A 14,450-nucleotide genomic window follows, 5' to 3' on the forward strand; every position below is an offset into this window, starting at 1 on the left:
ATGGGTCGTGGTTGGTATTAAATGACAGGTTCTTAGGTGATTTTATTCCTAGACTCTGAATTTAAAACAAATATTTTTAAGTATATTTTCGGCCGTAAGAAACTTTTTATTAAAAAATCGTCATTTTTTTATTTTTTTTATTTTTTAACAACCTCTTTTCTACAAATATTTTGTCTTGTAAACCTCTAAAGTAACCCCCCCCCCCCGGCCTCCCCCTTTCGTTGTTGTCATTTTCCACGTACTGCAACTTATAACAACAATGATCAGTGTAGTTTTTTAAGCAAAATTCACGCGTCACAATCTAGCGTACATTTTAATAAACTTGTGACTTGTTTACAAGAATCACAAAACAAAACTTCTAAATTAACAGAAAATTTGGATAATATAGATAAATACATTTAAATATATATATACATATATATAGATATTGCTTAACGATGTGTATATATGGTTTTATATAACGTCAGATAGAAGGAAATATAGACGAATCTTCAGTTATCAAAGAACCAATGGGGCCAATATTTTTAGTAATAGTTGCTTGCAGAAAAAAATTATTGCGCCACACTACTCCCACAAGAAGGCGGAGTCGAGGCGGAGCAGGATCTTCTTTCTCCAGCTTGTCTATAATTGGGGTTCGTCTACGGATTACTTCAGGCTGAAATTATTGATGGATAGTAGAGGATTACAAATCGTTCTAAAGAAACTATATACTTCAGATTTTCTGTTTTCAGCAGAGAACTTTTCCAAACAGAAAAACCAAGTTAACATAACTCAATATAAAATATTTAGATATATATATATATATTCTAAAATATTCAGATATATTTATATTCTAGAATATTCTAATATAATTATATTCTAGAATATTTAGATATATATATATATAAACTATATATATATGAATATATATATAGTTTATATATTTATATATCAAGGACATCTGTATTCTACAAAGTGTATCTAGAATGCAGTTTTTATGTTTATCTGATGCAAAACTACATTTATAGTGGATAAGCAGAGTTGTGGATGATATGAAAGGAAAAGAAAGAAATTCGTAGAAATATTTTAATTCAAAAATGGCGGTGTAAAGTCAAGTTATGATTGCATTTTTTAAATTAAGGGGTTAGACTAAAATAAGCTTGTTATATATTGTGCTTTCTTGCAATAATTTACAGTTAAGATGGAGGGTTACCCACAAAGGATAAGTTTGGAAAGACTTTTATAAATATGATGATTCCAAGGTTGAATAAAATATTTTGTATTAAATATAGTTGTTTTCTAACTTATTATTGATTTTCTAAGGAACGAAAAAAGTTACCAGTTGCAGGGAATCATGAATATAAGGAAACAGACAGTGTTAATTTCCGTACAGTCGTCTCTGAAGTCTCATCCTATTTGGGTAACTCTGTATAGTAGCGTAAAATGGACAATGTGTATTGTAGAAGTATTATCACAATTTGACATCCATCAAAATTATCAATAAAAAAATTTAAATGACAATAATAATTCAGTTTGAATACTTTTTAAGATAACATCTTAAAATTCGGTAATGGTGACGGCCCAAACCTCTGTAGAGTAAAAAAGTAGATGTTAGTTCCACATTTATTGAAAATATATTTCGGTCTAGATAGACCCTCATCAGTTCTAATGATATAACAAAAATCGGTAAAAAAAAAAAAAAATTTTGTTTAAAATCACAAGAAAATAAACAAACAAAAAAGAATATTCAAAATAAAAATTTGGGCTGTCAAATGGACATAAGGGAAACGAACTCAAATTATGAGATGAAAAAAAGATAATTTTCAAATATTCACTTTAAAAAAAATTGTTTTAAAACAATTATTATTCCTTGAGATTGTTTCTGTCACAAAGATTAAAAACAAACTGTTTAGATGTATGTGTTTAAAGTGGTGGTGGGGGTCGAACTAATTTACATCTATAACTTTTTCAATAAAAAAGATTTATTAATTCAGGAAGTAAAAGTAGAGCTATTAGTTTAAAACTCTGGTTTTGTCTCTTAATTAATGAATTTTTCTTCGTCCCAATGCAAACCGACTCGAAATAATCTAATGTCGATTACAACTATATATAGATATTATAGAGGTCGGAGTACGGACTCTAATGAAACTCGGGTAGACTCATTCCGGTATATATATTTCTTTTTAAGAACAACTTTGTATATCATAATCTAATCGATCACACGAGACTAATGAGAATGCCGCGTTCTTCATCTGTTGTGGAACTCTGTTTTGGAGGTCGAAACATCGTCTTCCACAATATATATTATATGTATTAATCACGATGCACTTTCTACTTTTAAACTGCATTCTTTCTTTACTTTTAAACTATCTATTTACTTTATCAATCTATTCCAGGTAATAATTTTAGGGAAAATCCGCTGAAATTGCCAGGAATCTTTTCCGGGAATTCGCAGAAATTCCCAGGAATCCGTGGAAATTCCCAGGAATCTTTTACGGAAAAATCCGGTGAAAATGTTAACAGAAATTGGAGATATTCTCTAGAATTTCCATGGAAAAGTTCTCTTTCGAGAAATTCCTGGCAGAGGTCTGGTCGGGGCTGGAGATTTTCTAATGATTATTTATCAGAACCAATTACAGAGAATTTCTCACATCCAATTTAGAAGAATCTCTCGTAACCCATTCCGAGGAATTTCTCGTAACCCGTTCCGAGGAATTTCTTGTAACCCATTACGAGGACTTTCTCGTGCTTCTATCCCTTTTTTCTTATCTGTGTAATACTTCTGTTGCTACCAGTAAAGGATATGGACAGCATATCCATCACTTGATATTCAATAGGTCTGAGAGGATGAACAAATACTGATTCAGCTGAACCTATGTTCGGTGAAACTAAAGTCGGACTGGAATTCAATTATGCCAAAAATTGTATTTACTTGCAGTCAATATATATACAGCTATGTCGGAATTTCTGTGTGGAGTAATGTTAATCAGAAATACTTGATCTCCAAAACCATGTGGGCACAGGGCACTTAAAGGAATTGAGTTTCTGCCACAAACTCAGATTTTCTAATTCCTATAACTTAGCAACCCGTTTTCAAAGACCTTTGATATTTCAAACTATTAATTCTGGTAGATCAAATAGTCTAAGTTGAAATATCAAAGGTGTACACCATCAGGGTGCAAAGATATTGGGGTTAGAAAATGTAAGTTTGTTGCAAAAACTCAATTCCTTTGTGAATAAATTCTCGAAGCCTCAGTTAAAGAGACAGACCGGTTATGTAAGGTAATTAAACTGAGCATGCAGTGTTGTTGACAAATTCTTTAGGATTCATTTGAGACATTTAAACCTTTTCCACGATGTATAATTACTGAGTTTGAGTGCATAGTCGAATTTCAAAATTATTAATTTGGGTGGATACGTTTTCAGAATCAGTTTTTTTCAATTATTAAATAAAATAAAATACTAACAGATACATGTGCAGACTCTGTAATTTCTTATCATTCCTAATGCGTCGGAATAAAGCAAGATTTGTATTAAAAAGTATACTTCAATATATACATCTATATTATATATAAAAATACATTATTGTGGATGTCAAGTCTATTAAAAACATCGAGAATGGGTTTACACCCTTTGATTATTGTGGATGTCAAGTCTACTAGAAATATCAAGAATAATTTGCCACCCTTTGATTATTCTGAATGTCAAGTCTACTAGAAATATCAAGAATGGGTTTACACCCTTTCATTATTGTGGATGTTAAAAGTCTACTATGAAACAAGAATTGGATTAGGCTCTTTGATGAGTACGAAATGTGGATGTCAAGTCTATACCTGCAACATCCAGAACGGATTTACACCCATTAATATGCTGAAAAAGTCTGTATGTAGTTAGAATGTTTTGAATTAATAGCTGACATGTTCTAAATATTTCTTATATTTTTATTGATACCAAAATTTCATACTTTTCTTGAATCAACTTACTTAAGTGCAAGGAATTTATTCCTGAAAAAAATTAATTATCAAGAGGCTAACTATAGATTTCTTCAAAATAGCAGATTTATGAATTGGAGATTATGAGAGTTGATAATATCATTCCTAACAAAACAAATTCAAACTATACCATTAATATATGTAATATATAATTCATAAATGTATATTAAAATAGTGTGAATAAATCTTTAATAAAATAATAATAATATATACATCTATACTCTATATATATATACTTTGCTTGTTTCCCTGTTTGTTCGTATCCAAGGTTTATGGATGGGAAGGTTTATGGATGGGACGGTTTATGGATACTTATTTAGTAAAATTTTGAAAATCCACAATTAACTGTTAATAACACTGTTGGTTCGCAGTTTTTGGACAGAAATTTTCTCCTTATCGAAAAGATTCAAGCCTTTCAAAGCTCGGGACAAAATATAATCTAAAAATGCGAGAACCTTCGAGATATAGAGAAAAGTTAAGTCCAAAAACATTAAAGTACGTTGTGCCAAAATAAAATTGTTAGGTAATTCTATGAAACTTTTGTGTACTTGTCCTATTTTACTAACTATTTCTAGATCAAATAAGCTTTGAAACAAAGCAATAGTCAAAATATAAAGTTCATTTCAATTTTAATTTCATTTGAATTGAAAAAAAATATTTTGGAAATATCCTAAATTTTTTGGAGGAAATCCGGGAACCAATCTGTACTTTATAGCACACGTGCTATAAAGTACAGATAATTTAACTTTATAGCAGGTTCATTATGAAATTCACGATGAAGTGAGGAAGAATCATAAAGTACACAATAGTTTCATAAAAAATAATATTGAATCCACCAACTTTTTTGTTATTGTTTTATATTGTTGTAAAGAGAAGATGCTCACAGATAGAGGTGCACAATTTAAAGCTGAAATAGAAGATGGGAGCGAAGCGCCCTAAAGGCCTAGTTCTATATATATATATATATGTTGAAATACTTATGCCCGCTTCTATATGATAGATATGTATTTATACTTATATCTTAATATAGATTTATTTAATCGAAAAAATATATAGGTATGTAAATATGCTTTAAGATATATATAATGATTGCATTTTTATTGCATCTACATTGGTTTCATTTTATGCCATCTCCAGGATATAGATATGTTCCGTATATATATATTATTTATTTACAAAATGTGTATTGTTATTTTCCTAAACCCTATAAAATAAATTGCAAGACACTGTTTTGCTATGAAATAATGTTGAAAGTCGGAACTCGTAAACATTAACACTATTATTTTGGTTCACAGAGCAGTTATAAAAATTCTCTATTTTTAAAAATTGTTTTTATTCTAGAAACATTAACTTTTTTTGAAAATCTGTTAATCTTTTCAATTTTTTAGCACAGTGCTTTATTATACAGATACTATAGAAATATGGCACGATGACTACTTTTTAGCACGTCAACCGAGAAATGACCATGAATGATAAAGCACACACAAGTTTCATAAAATAATTTATCTGGATAACCCTTCAGCCTTTCCCATTCTCCCCCCCTACTACCCCCCCCCATCTTTTTCAAATGTGTTCTCTTTCCTTGAAGAAAAATGAAAATAAATCTTGGTGAATTCTCTACATCCTCTACATCTACATAACATATCCTTCAAGCTTTTACATATTGTTAAATTCTCTAGAGACAGAATATATGATAAATCATAAATCTTTTCAAACTTTTCAAGATTTGAAAGGAAGCCCCCGCCCATCCATCTTAACTTTTTATTTAAACTCTAACTTTGTTTTATTTTGTAAATTCAAGGTAAACTATTGTATTACGGACTGGGCTCGTTTAGACTGTTTTCAACCCGTTTTCTAACGGAGTGACCGGCAATGTGCATGGTTATAGTTAAACTTAGTATGCAGTATTGCTGAGAATTTTTTAGAAATCATTTAAGACCTATATAAGAAAGTTTGTTCAGCAAGAGCACAAATTAAATCTTCACAATCCTCATAGATTGTTAATTTTCGAGGGATAATTTTGAGAATCGGGTTTAAAAGATTATTCAGTACCGACGACGAAAAATGCAATAAAAATCCTACAGTAAACTAATTATAATCGTTCGAAAATACGCAATCTTATTCAGTTACTGGTTTCTGTAATGTTTCTTTGTTCACAAACATTTTCTGTAGATTTCCTAGAATTTTTATTGAAAAGACGAGAAATGAAGAATTTAAAGAAGTCTTCGAAGAAATTTATATAGACAAAGATATTCAATATAATGATGAAAAAGAGATGATTGATTCAAAAATTGATTTATTGAGAAAATTTCAATGAAAAAATATGTCCCTAAACAATTAATTAGTTTACTGAAATTTTTTTTTTACGTTTTTTGTTGTTATTTAATCAATTTTAAAAATTCGATTCTCGAAACGTAACCACCCAAATGGATGAATGTGAACGTCGACATTGCACGCAAACTCAGAATTATGCATCATTAAAACGTTTTATATGTTTCAAATGAATCCTAATAATTTCTCAAAAATATAACATTCTCAGTTCAACTACCATACATTAGCTAAAATCGTTCAAACGACCAACTCAGTTCGATAGAACTCAATTTTATTAATGAACGAAGTTAACGGAAGATATTCAACGAGAAAATAATAATTTAAAAATGGAGAATTAAGACAATCTAAAGATACACAAATATATTATTTGTAAATTATTTAGAAAATTCAAGGATAGCTAGAAAAACCTGTATAAAAAATGACAAAAATAAAAATCTATTTTAAAAAAAAGAGAGAGAAATGCACAGCAAGATGATTTTTTAGCACAAAAAAATTTAACTTTTTAAGTAAATTGTACCTAGCTTTCTAAGTCTGTATACATTGTAGCTTTTTAAGGATTGAATTTTCTGGTCAGTTTGTCTCGATAGTTAATTTGTTTCAAAACTCAATCCTCAAACAGACTCATTTCAAATAATGTATTTTGAGGTTTTCAGCTAATTAACAGAAATATTCCGATCAGAACAATTATGGACAAGCGAATTGGGCAAATAAAGTCGTTGGTAAGTTTCAAATAATATGTATTTACACCCTAATGGAAAGAAGAGAAGAAAAAGAATGAAGATGGTATATCATATTTCCCTGCCTCTAGATGTCCAATTACGAGAAAGTGACAAAAAAGTGAAAATAATGAATTGTATCTGAGTTGATATACAAAATTAGTACATACACAACAAAATAGTATCAAATATAAAACATCAAAGCTTTAGAAAATTTTAAAATATTATTAACTATAAATAGATTCTTAGAATTTTCAGCATGTTAGACCCTCCCTTAAGATTTAAAACAGTCAAAAAAGGTGTTTTGAGTTCGACACTTTTTTTAACAAATCGGGATTTTTTTTATTTCATAGACTTTTTAACACTTTTTTTGCTCAAGTCTTAAAGGGGATTCTAGGGCTGTGTTATAAATTTTCCTATTTGGGGAGATTCCAATACCCCTTGCCCTTGCAAAGATAGCATGCGCCCACAACGGTACCCTTGAAACCTTTATCTGATCAAAAATGTGGAAGATATTTTCTTATTTCAGACTAAAAAAATGTTCACTTTTGAAAATTTCTCGATTGCTTCTTCTATAGAAGAAATGCGCAAGTCACTTTTGCAGAGGAATCACAAATTGTAATTAACAGTTTGCACGGAGGTTCACTTAAAGTTACGCTTTATACAGTCCCATTAACTTTATTTTCTGAATCCCCCCACTGTAACCCTAGAAGTATGTGCATGTATGTAAAGATATATACCATTATTCTCTGGTAATTGTCAATATCATCAATACCAAGCTTAGACTAGACAAACACTGCTAATCCAACCTGAGATATTTCTTTAGGGAAGATTGGCATTAAATACTTATTTGGATATATCAATTATTGGAAGGAGGAGGTATCAGACAGAGTAGAAGAAAGAAGAGAAGAAAATAACTGGAAAGAAACAAGAATGATGAAATACGACAGAAGATAAGGTCAAAAGAGAAATAAGGAAGATGGGAGGAGGAAGGATGAAGGGATGCAAAGAAAAAAACAGGATGAAGATTGATAAATAAAGCAAAAGAGGATTGAAAGAAAAACAAGGAAGGTGTAAACAAGAAAGCTGGAAAGAGAAATAAGGCAGGTGGAAAGAGAAAGAAGAAAGGTGGAAAGAGAATCAAGAAAGGTGAAAACAAAAAGAATGCAGGTGGAAAATGAAAGAAGGAAGAAGATATATTAAAATAAAAAGAAAGGTGGAAAGATAAAGAAATAAGCTGGGAAAAGAAGAAGGTTTGCAGGAAGAGGAGTAAAGAAGAAGAAAGATGGAAAGACGCCAGATTGAAAGATAAAGAAGGAAGGTGGAAGAGGAAGAAGAAAAGTGGAAGAGGAAGAAGGAAGGTGGGAAGATAAAAGGAAAGTTGCAAGAGAAAGAAGGAAGGCATTCAGAGGAAGAATGAGGATATAAAGAGAAACAAGGAAGGGGGAAAGAGAAAAAAAGAAAGGTTGAAAGAGATACAAGGAAAGTGGAAAGAGAAAGGAATTAAAGCGGAGACAGAGGAAGGGTGAAGATGGAAGATTGAAAGAGGAAAAAGAAAGATGGAAAGAGAAAAAGGAAATTTGGAAAGAATCAAGGAAGATGGAAAGAGAAAGAAGGAAGGGGGATAGAAAACAAATTTAGAAGTTTAACAAGAAACATGAGAGGAGAAATGTAAAAAAAAATTGGACGATGGGAAATAGACAGAATAAGCATAAAGAAAAAAATTAAACCACAAGACTGGAGAATAGAAAAGAATAAAAAAATTATTAAAGTTTTGAAAATAATAAAAATTAAGCTAGATAAAGCATGAAAAAAATAATGGTATTTAAATTTCTAAAGTTGTTACTAGTCTTGAGCCAACCCCCGGAACTAATTCATTCTCGAAAGTAAATTTAATAATTATTTACGACTACTTTACAAGATAGTAAAGGGAATTTTTACTTTTCCAAGGGTTCCCAAGCACAATTTTGCCTACAAAACATCCAGAGCATAACGAAACATGTTTCTTAAGCGAAATTGGTCGAGTGAACCCGTGGTTAAGTAAAATTTGTAATTATCCAAAAAAGGTAGTTGTACACAAAAATTTTTTGAAAAAAACTGAAGAAAAAAATTTCCCCCGGCCACCCATGAGTGTTCACAAAAAAATTTCATCCCATTCGGTCCAGCCATTTGGCCGGCTATACGCAACATATAGATAATTTAAGAATTCCCATTTCTTTCCTATATTCTAATTAAACCTACTTAGACAAGAAATATGATCATATTTTGCTTTAAATAAAGATTAAATTTCTCCTGACTTTTCCCTTAACTTTCTCTGACTTTTCTTGTAAAAACAAAGATAAAACGTGTTTAAAGCTGCGACAGAGACAAGAATACTGTAAAAACATTCACTTTTTATTCTTGAAAAATTGTGAGCCAATTCAATCCTATTCTTACCAATATTTGATCATTTTATGTATACTTTGCGCGCAAGGACTTTTTATTGCATGGTACAACATTATTGAACACAAACAAAGCATAATAAAAGATGCTAAATTAAAAACTTTAGTAAGTTTCGGCATTTAAGCTAGGAAATATGATATGGGAGTGGGACACCCAGTATAATATTGTATTATTGCGTATATTAGTACACTGTAGTGTACAGTTGGTTTCGTATTGAGCGAGTGATATGATGTAAAACCGGTTTATCTGAAGTCTGGTCACCTGTGGTTGTATGGTGTGAGAGAAGAGAGGAGGCTGAGGGAGGTTGTATTGAGAGCAAAGCTTCCTCCAGTCTCCGGCACTATCCCGAACCTACCGGAGAATAAGTATACTCCAGTAGGACCCGGATATGCGACCCTACTCATCAACCCACCCTGAGCAAATGATACGCATACGTATACATCAGCCTGCAGGCTGCTAACTCATGTCTAGAGTGAGGTGTACATCTAGGACCGGGTTTGGTCGGATGCGGAGAAGATGAATGAGGAAGGTGTGTATACCGACCTAAACCAACCTTCAGATCTTCCGTTCTCTCATCGTTTCTTCAAGTGGATACCCCATTTCTTAGAGTGCTTAACCCCCCGGCTAACTCATCGCTGTGATTTCTGTGAAAATGTTGAATTAAAAATAAATGAAAAAGGTGTGGCCCCAGTGAGGGGAACACTCTTAACTTATTCAACACTCTTGAAGCCCCCCGAAAGGGTTGTGAAAATACCCCCAAAACCCCCGTCTTCAAGTAGTGAATTATCCCCTCAATGTTGGAGGAATCTATCTAGTCCTGTACGATCCTGTCAGCATAAATCCATGAACCAAGTGAGTGTATGCAGGCCCCTAGCTTCTCTATGGACCTGGATAGTTTTCAGTTTAAGTATAGTTATGTTGATCCAGGCTTCGGAGGGGGTCATTAACACAGGGAACCCGGACGCCAAGCGGTTGTATGATGACCTCCTCTCTAATTATAACAAGCTGGTCAGACCGGTTCAGAATACAACGGATCCTCTCACAGTTAGAATTAAGCTCAAACTATCTCAACTCATTGACGTGGTGAGTGAAATAATTTATTTTAACAATATAGTATCTTAAAGTGACTGTATTTTAACAATATAGTATCTTAAAGTGACTGTATTTTAACAATATAGTATCTTAAAGGGACTGTATTTTAACAATATAGTATCTTCAAGTGACTGTATTTTAACAATATAGTATCTTAAAGGGACTGTTTTTTAACAATATAGTATCTTAAAGTGACTGTATTTTAACAATATAGTATCTTAAAGGGACTGTATTTTAACAATATAGTATCTTAAAGTGACTGTATTTTAACAATATAGTATCTTAAAGGGACTGTATTTTAACAATTTAGTATCTTAAAGTGACTGTATTTTAACAATGTAGTATCTTAAAGGGACTGTATTTTAACAATGTAGTATCTTAAAGGGACTTATTTTAACAATATAGTATCTTAAAGGGACTGTATTTTAACAATATAGTATCTTAAAGTGACTGTATTTTAACAATATAGTATCTTAAAGTGACTGTATTTTAACAATATAGTATCTTAAAGGGACTGTATTTTAACAATATAGTATCTTAAAGGGACTGTATTTTAACAATATAGTATCTTAAAGGGACTGTATTTTAACAAGGACTGCATTTTAACAATATAGTATCTTAAAGGGACTGACGATGGAATTTCAAGTGACTCGTCATTTATAAAGTGGTATTTCTTGTAATCACACCCTTTTCCATTTACAGCTGGACAAATGTATAATTATGTCATCATTAATCAGACAAAAGCTTGTGGGGGTACCGTTGTGAATCGGACATACCGCTTTATTACTGTAGGGTCACTACGAATTACGTCTCTACAGTCTCTTTAAACATCACATTTGGTATTACAAAAGATTAAATAGCTAAAAGTTTGTTTGCATAAAAATATATTCATCTTTTTTATTGTACTATTAGTCTGACTTAAATTGCGGAAAATATTTTCGCATTCAAAAATGTTGATTAAAATACGGGAAAAGGAAATAATGATAAATTGTCGTGAATTTGAACTTATTTAACGATATAAGAAAAGTGCTGACTGCAAATATTGTGGTAAATTCCACTATAAATTCAATCTAGAAAACATTGAATTAAATACTGCAATATTTTCTGGAAAATATCAGCATCTAAAGACATCGGATTAGATTCCTTAAAAACTGTAAATAATAGAACCCACCATCTAACATCACTTGGGCAAAAACTATAAATCATTAATTATCTTGAAAGTGCAAAACATTCAAAGGAATTGAGTCTTTGCCACAAATTCTGATTTTGTAATCCCTATATTTTTAACCTGATGGCAAAAACCTTTGATATTTCAAATTAAGATTAATTGATCTAACAGAATTCAAGGTTAGATATATCTAAGGTGCACAACATTGTGTTGCAAAGATATAGAGATTAGAAATTCAGATTTTGTGGCAAACGTACTCAATTCATTTTCTGTGTTTTCCTAATTACTGTACCTCAACCCCTTCCTTCAACGCTAAAACTTTTTATTTGTCCATACTTCTTTCTTTCATATACTTTACTTAAATTTCTTTTTTTTTCTCCTTCATCCTCTTCCGTTTTATTACCAAACCTTCTTATTACTTTTTTTCTTCTTAAATTTTTCATCTTTTCTTTTTTTCCCCATTTTTATTCCGTTTCTTCTTTTTTCATCTTGCTCTATACTAACAGTCATTGCCATTCCTCCTTTACCTTCTTTGTACTTTGTCCTTTTATTTTTTTTATTTTTATCTCTTTGCAGTTCCTTTCTCTTTCCTTTTCTTTACACTTCCGTTCTCTCTTTTATTTCCTGTCTCTCTCTTTTCCTTTCCTTCATTTACACCTCTTCCTTTTCTTTTTTCCTTTCTTCTTTATTATTAACTTCAACCTGGTTCTTTTCTTTCACATTATCTTTCCTGTTTAAAGTATTTCTTTTTCTTTTCAGATTCATTGAATAATTCTATCATAATTTTGTTTTTCGTTTCTTGTCCTTTCTTCTCGTATTTATTACTGACCCTGTACTCTGTTACTTTACCCCCCCCCCCCTGCACTACTATGCCCCCCTCTCAAGTACCATGCTAATGAGCTGCTGTTGGTCCGATGTACTGTAGGTCGGATACACACTTTATTAAAAAAAATTAGTGTTTCCGACCTACTGTAGGTCGGTTGCACAGCTTTCTTTAGTTGGTTACACTCTTCTGTAGGTCAGATTAACAACTTTTTTAGGTCGGATGCACAAAAAAGTTTGTGTATCTGACCTACTAGCGGTTGCACACCTTTCTTAAGTTGGTTGTACTCTTCTGTAGGTCGGACGCACACTAAATGTCTTAACCTAACCTAACCCCACATATCGGCTATACCTTTGTCATTTTGATAAATGTGGCCGCAGCGCTCGGCCCCCTAGCCTGTCCTAGCCGCAGCACTTAGCCCAGAAATTGTCTTAACCTAACCTAACCCCACATATTGTCATTTTGACAAATGGAAATGCTGTAGGACTGAAGTAACATTACTCTGCTAATATCAGACCATTAATTCTAATAATTCTATCTAATATCTCTACACATTTATGGTAATAGGATATAAAATATACTCTCATTGTATTAGTCCCATCATGTGAATGAAATATTATAAATGCTGTTTCGAGATGCACTTTCTCAAATTAACAAATATATCACAAACACGCACCCCTGACCCTTTAGTAAAACTAAATTCAACCTAAAGTCTGACCGCGTCAACTTTGTTGCACCGGCTAGTCCTATTGGGTGTTTGCTTTATTTACCCAATGTCCGGGCGATAAGTACAAACTGGGACCGGAAAGGTTGACCCGGCTACAGCTGCCCGTGCAAACCCTTTTCAAAATTGTTATATAACTATTCTGTTTTTATGCAACTGCAGCAAAAAAAACATTGAAAATTTGTACAGATAATATGATAAACTTATCTGTGTTTTATTCTAAAATGTTTCTGATTTTGTCCACACTTATGAACTTTTATGTATTTCTTGATTTTATTCACGTTTCTGTTAGCAACATCCAGCCCTTTTAGTGGGGGTTCGTTTAAAAAAAAAAGTGACCACTTCGTTTTAGTTAAAAGTGCAGTATTAAAGAATAAAAATCTAAACAAATTAACTCAGATCATACACCGTGTAATCTCCGGTTTATTTCCAAAACCGGGTCGACGTTTAAGCAGCTAGAATAAGCATGTACACTGTACAGTACACATACAGACCACACCGGACTAACCAGAGTGAGCAGCATTCGGTTTCTTCTATTTGAAATCAAACGTGTTTTGGTCTTTAATTCATTAATCATTTACTTTACGGATTTGTTTATTTTGTACATTTTCATTCACAATGCATATGCCAACAAAAAGTAATTAAGAAAAAAGGCTTGCAAATTATGTTTAATGGGTCAAATTATGATCGAAAGTCACAGCTTTCTGGAATATTGACAGAACCGTTAAATCCACGTGAGACTATAATATTAGGCAAAATGGGGTAGTACACTCATTGAATGTTCCTTATAGGTAGATTATAGTTTACAGTATGTTGGTAAATTCTGTTCATAACAACAGTTATACAACGTAAAAAATCGTTTCAATTTGCCATTAAATGAATCTTAATTTTCATTTTCTAATACAGCACTTTCAGCTGAACTGTTCTTCCACAATAGTTCCTTTAAGATTCTATTTAAATAATGCTCTCAGTCAGCCTCTCTCATGTCTGGTATGGTGACTAACATAAATTCAAATACAAATTTAACTAGTTGGTAATTTCACAAATTGAAAATTAAATACAATTATACATTTGGACACATTTTTAATCATATTTAAAAATATATAAGTGATTTTGTTGTGTGAAAAAATTATTGTTTTTAGCTTGAAAAAAAGGTATCCCTACCTAAAAAATTGGATATTTT

The 14,450-nt window shown here is 31.7% G+C and overlaps 1 protein-coding gene across 1 annotated transcript in view; it reads left to right on the top strand.

Moving 5' to 3' along the window:
• The first annotated feature begins 8,636 nt into the window (after positions 1 to 8,636).
• Positions 8,637 to 14,450, top strand: part of LOC111697310 (acetylcholine receptor subunit alpha-like) — an 81,004-nt gene continuing 75,190 nt past the window's right edge. The window contains exon 1 of the mRNA XM_023467262.1: positions 8,637 to 10,543. Coding sequence (XP_023323030.1) covers positions 9,977 to 10,543 — 567 coding nt within the window. The 5' untranslated portion in view covers positions 8,637 to 9,976. The remainder of the gene's footprint in view (positions 10,544 to 14,450) is intronic.

The sequence above is a fragment of the Eurytemora carolleeae genome, unplaced genomic scaffold (genome assembly GCF_000591075.1).
Source record: "Eurytemora carolleeae unplaced genomic scaffold, Eaff_2.0 scaffold75, whole genome shotgun sequence".
NCBI lineage: Eukaryota > Metazoa > Arthropoda > Copepoda > Calanoida > Temoridae > Eurytemora > Eurytemora carolleeae.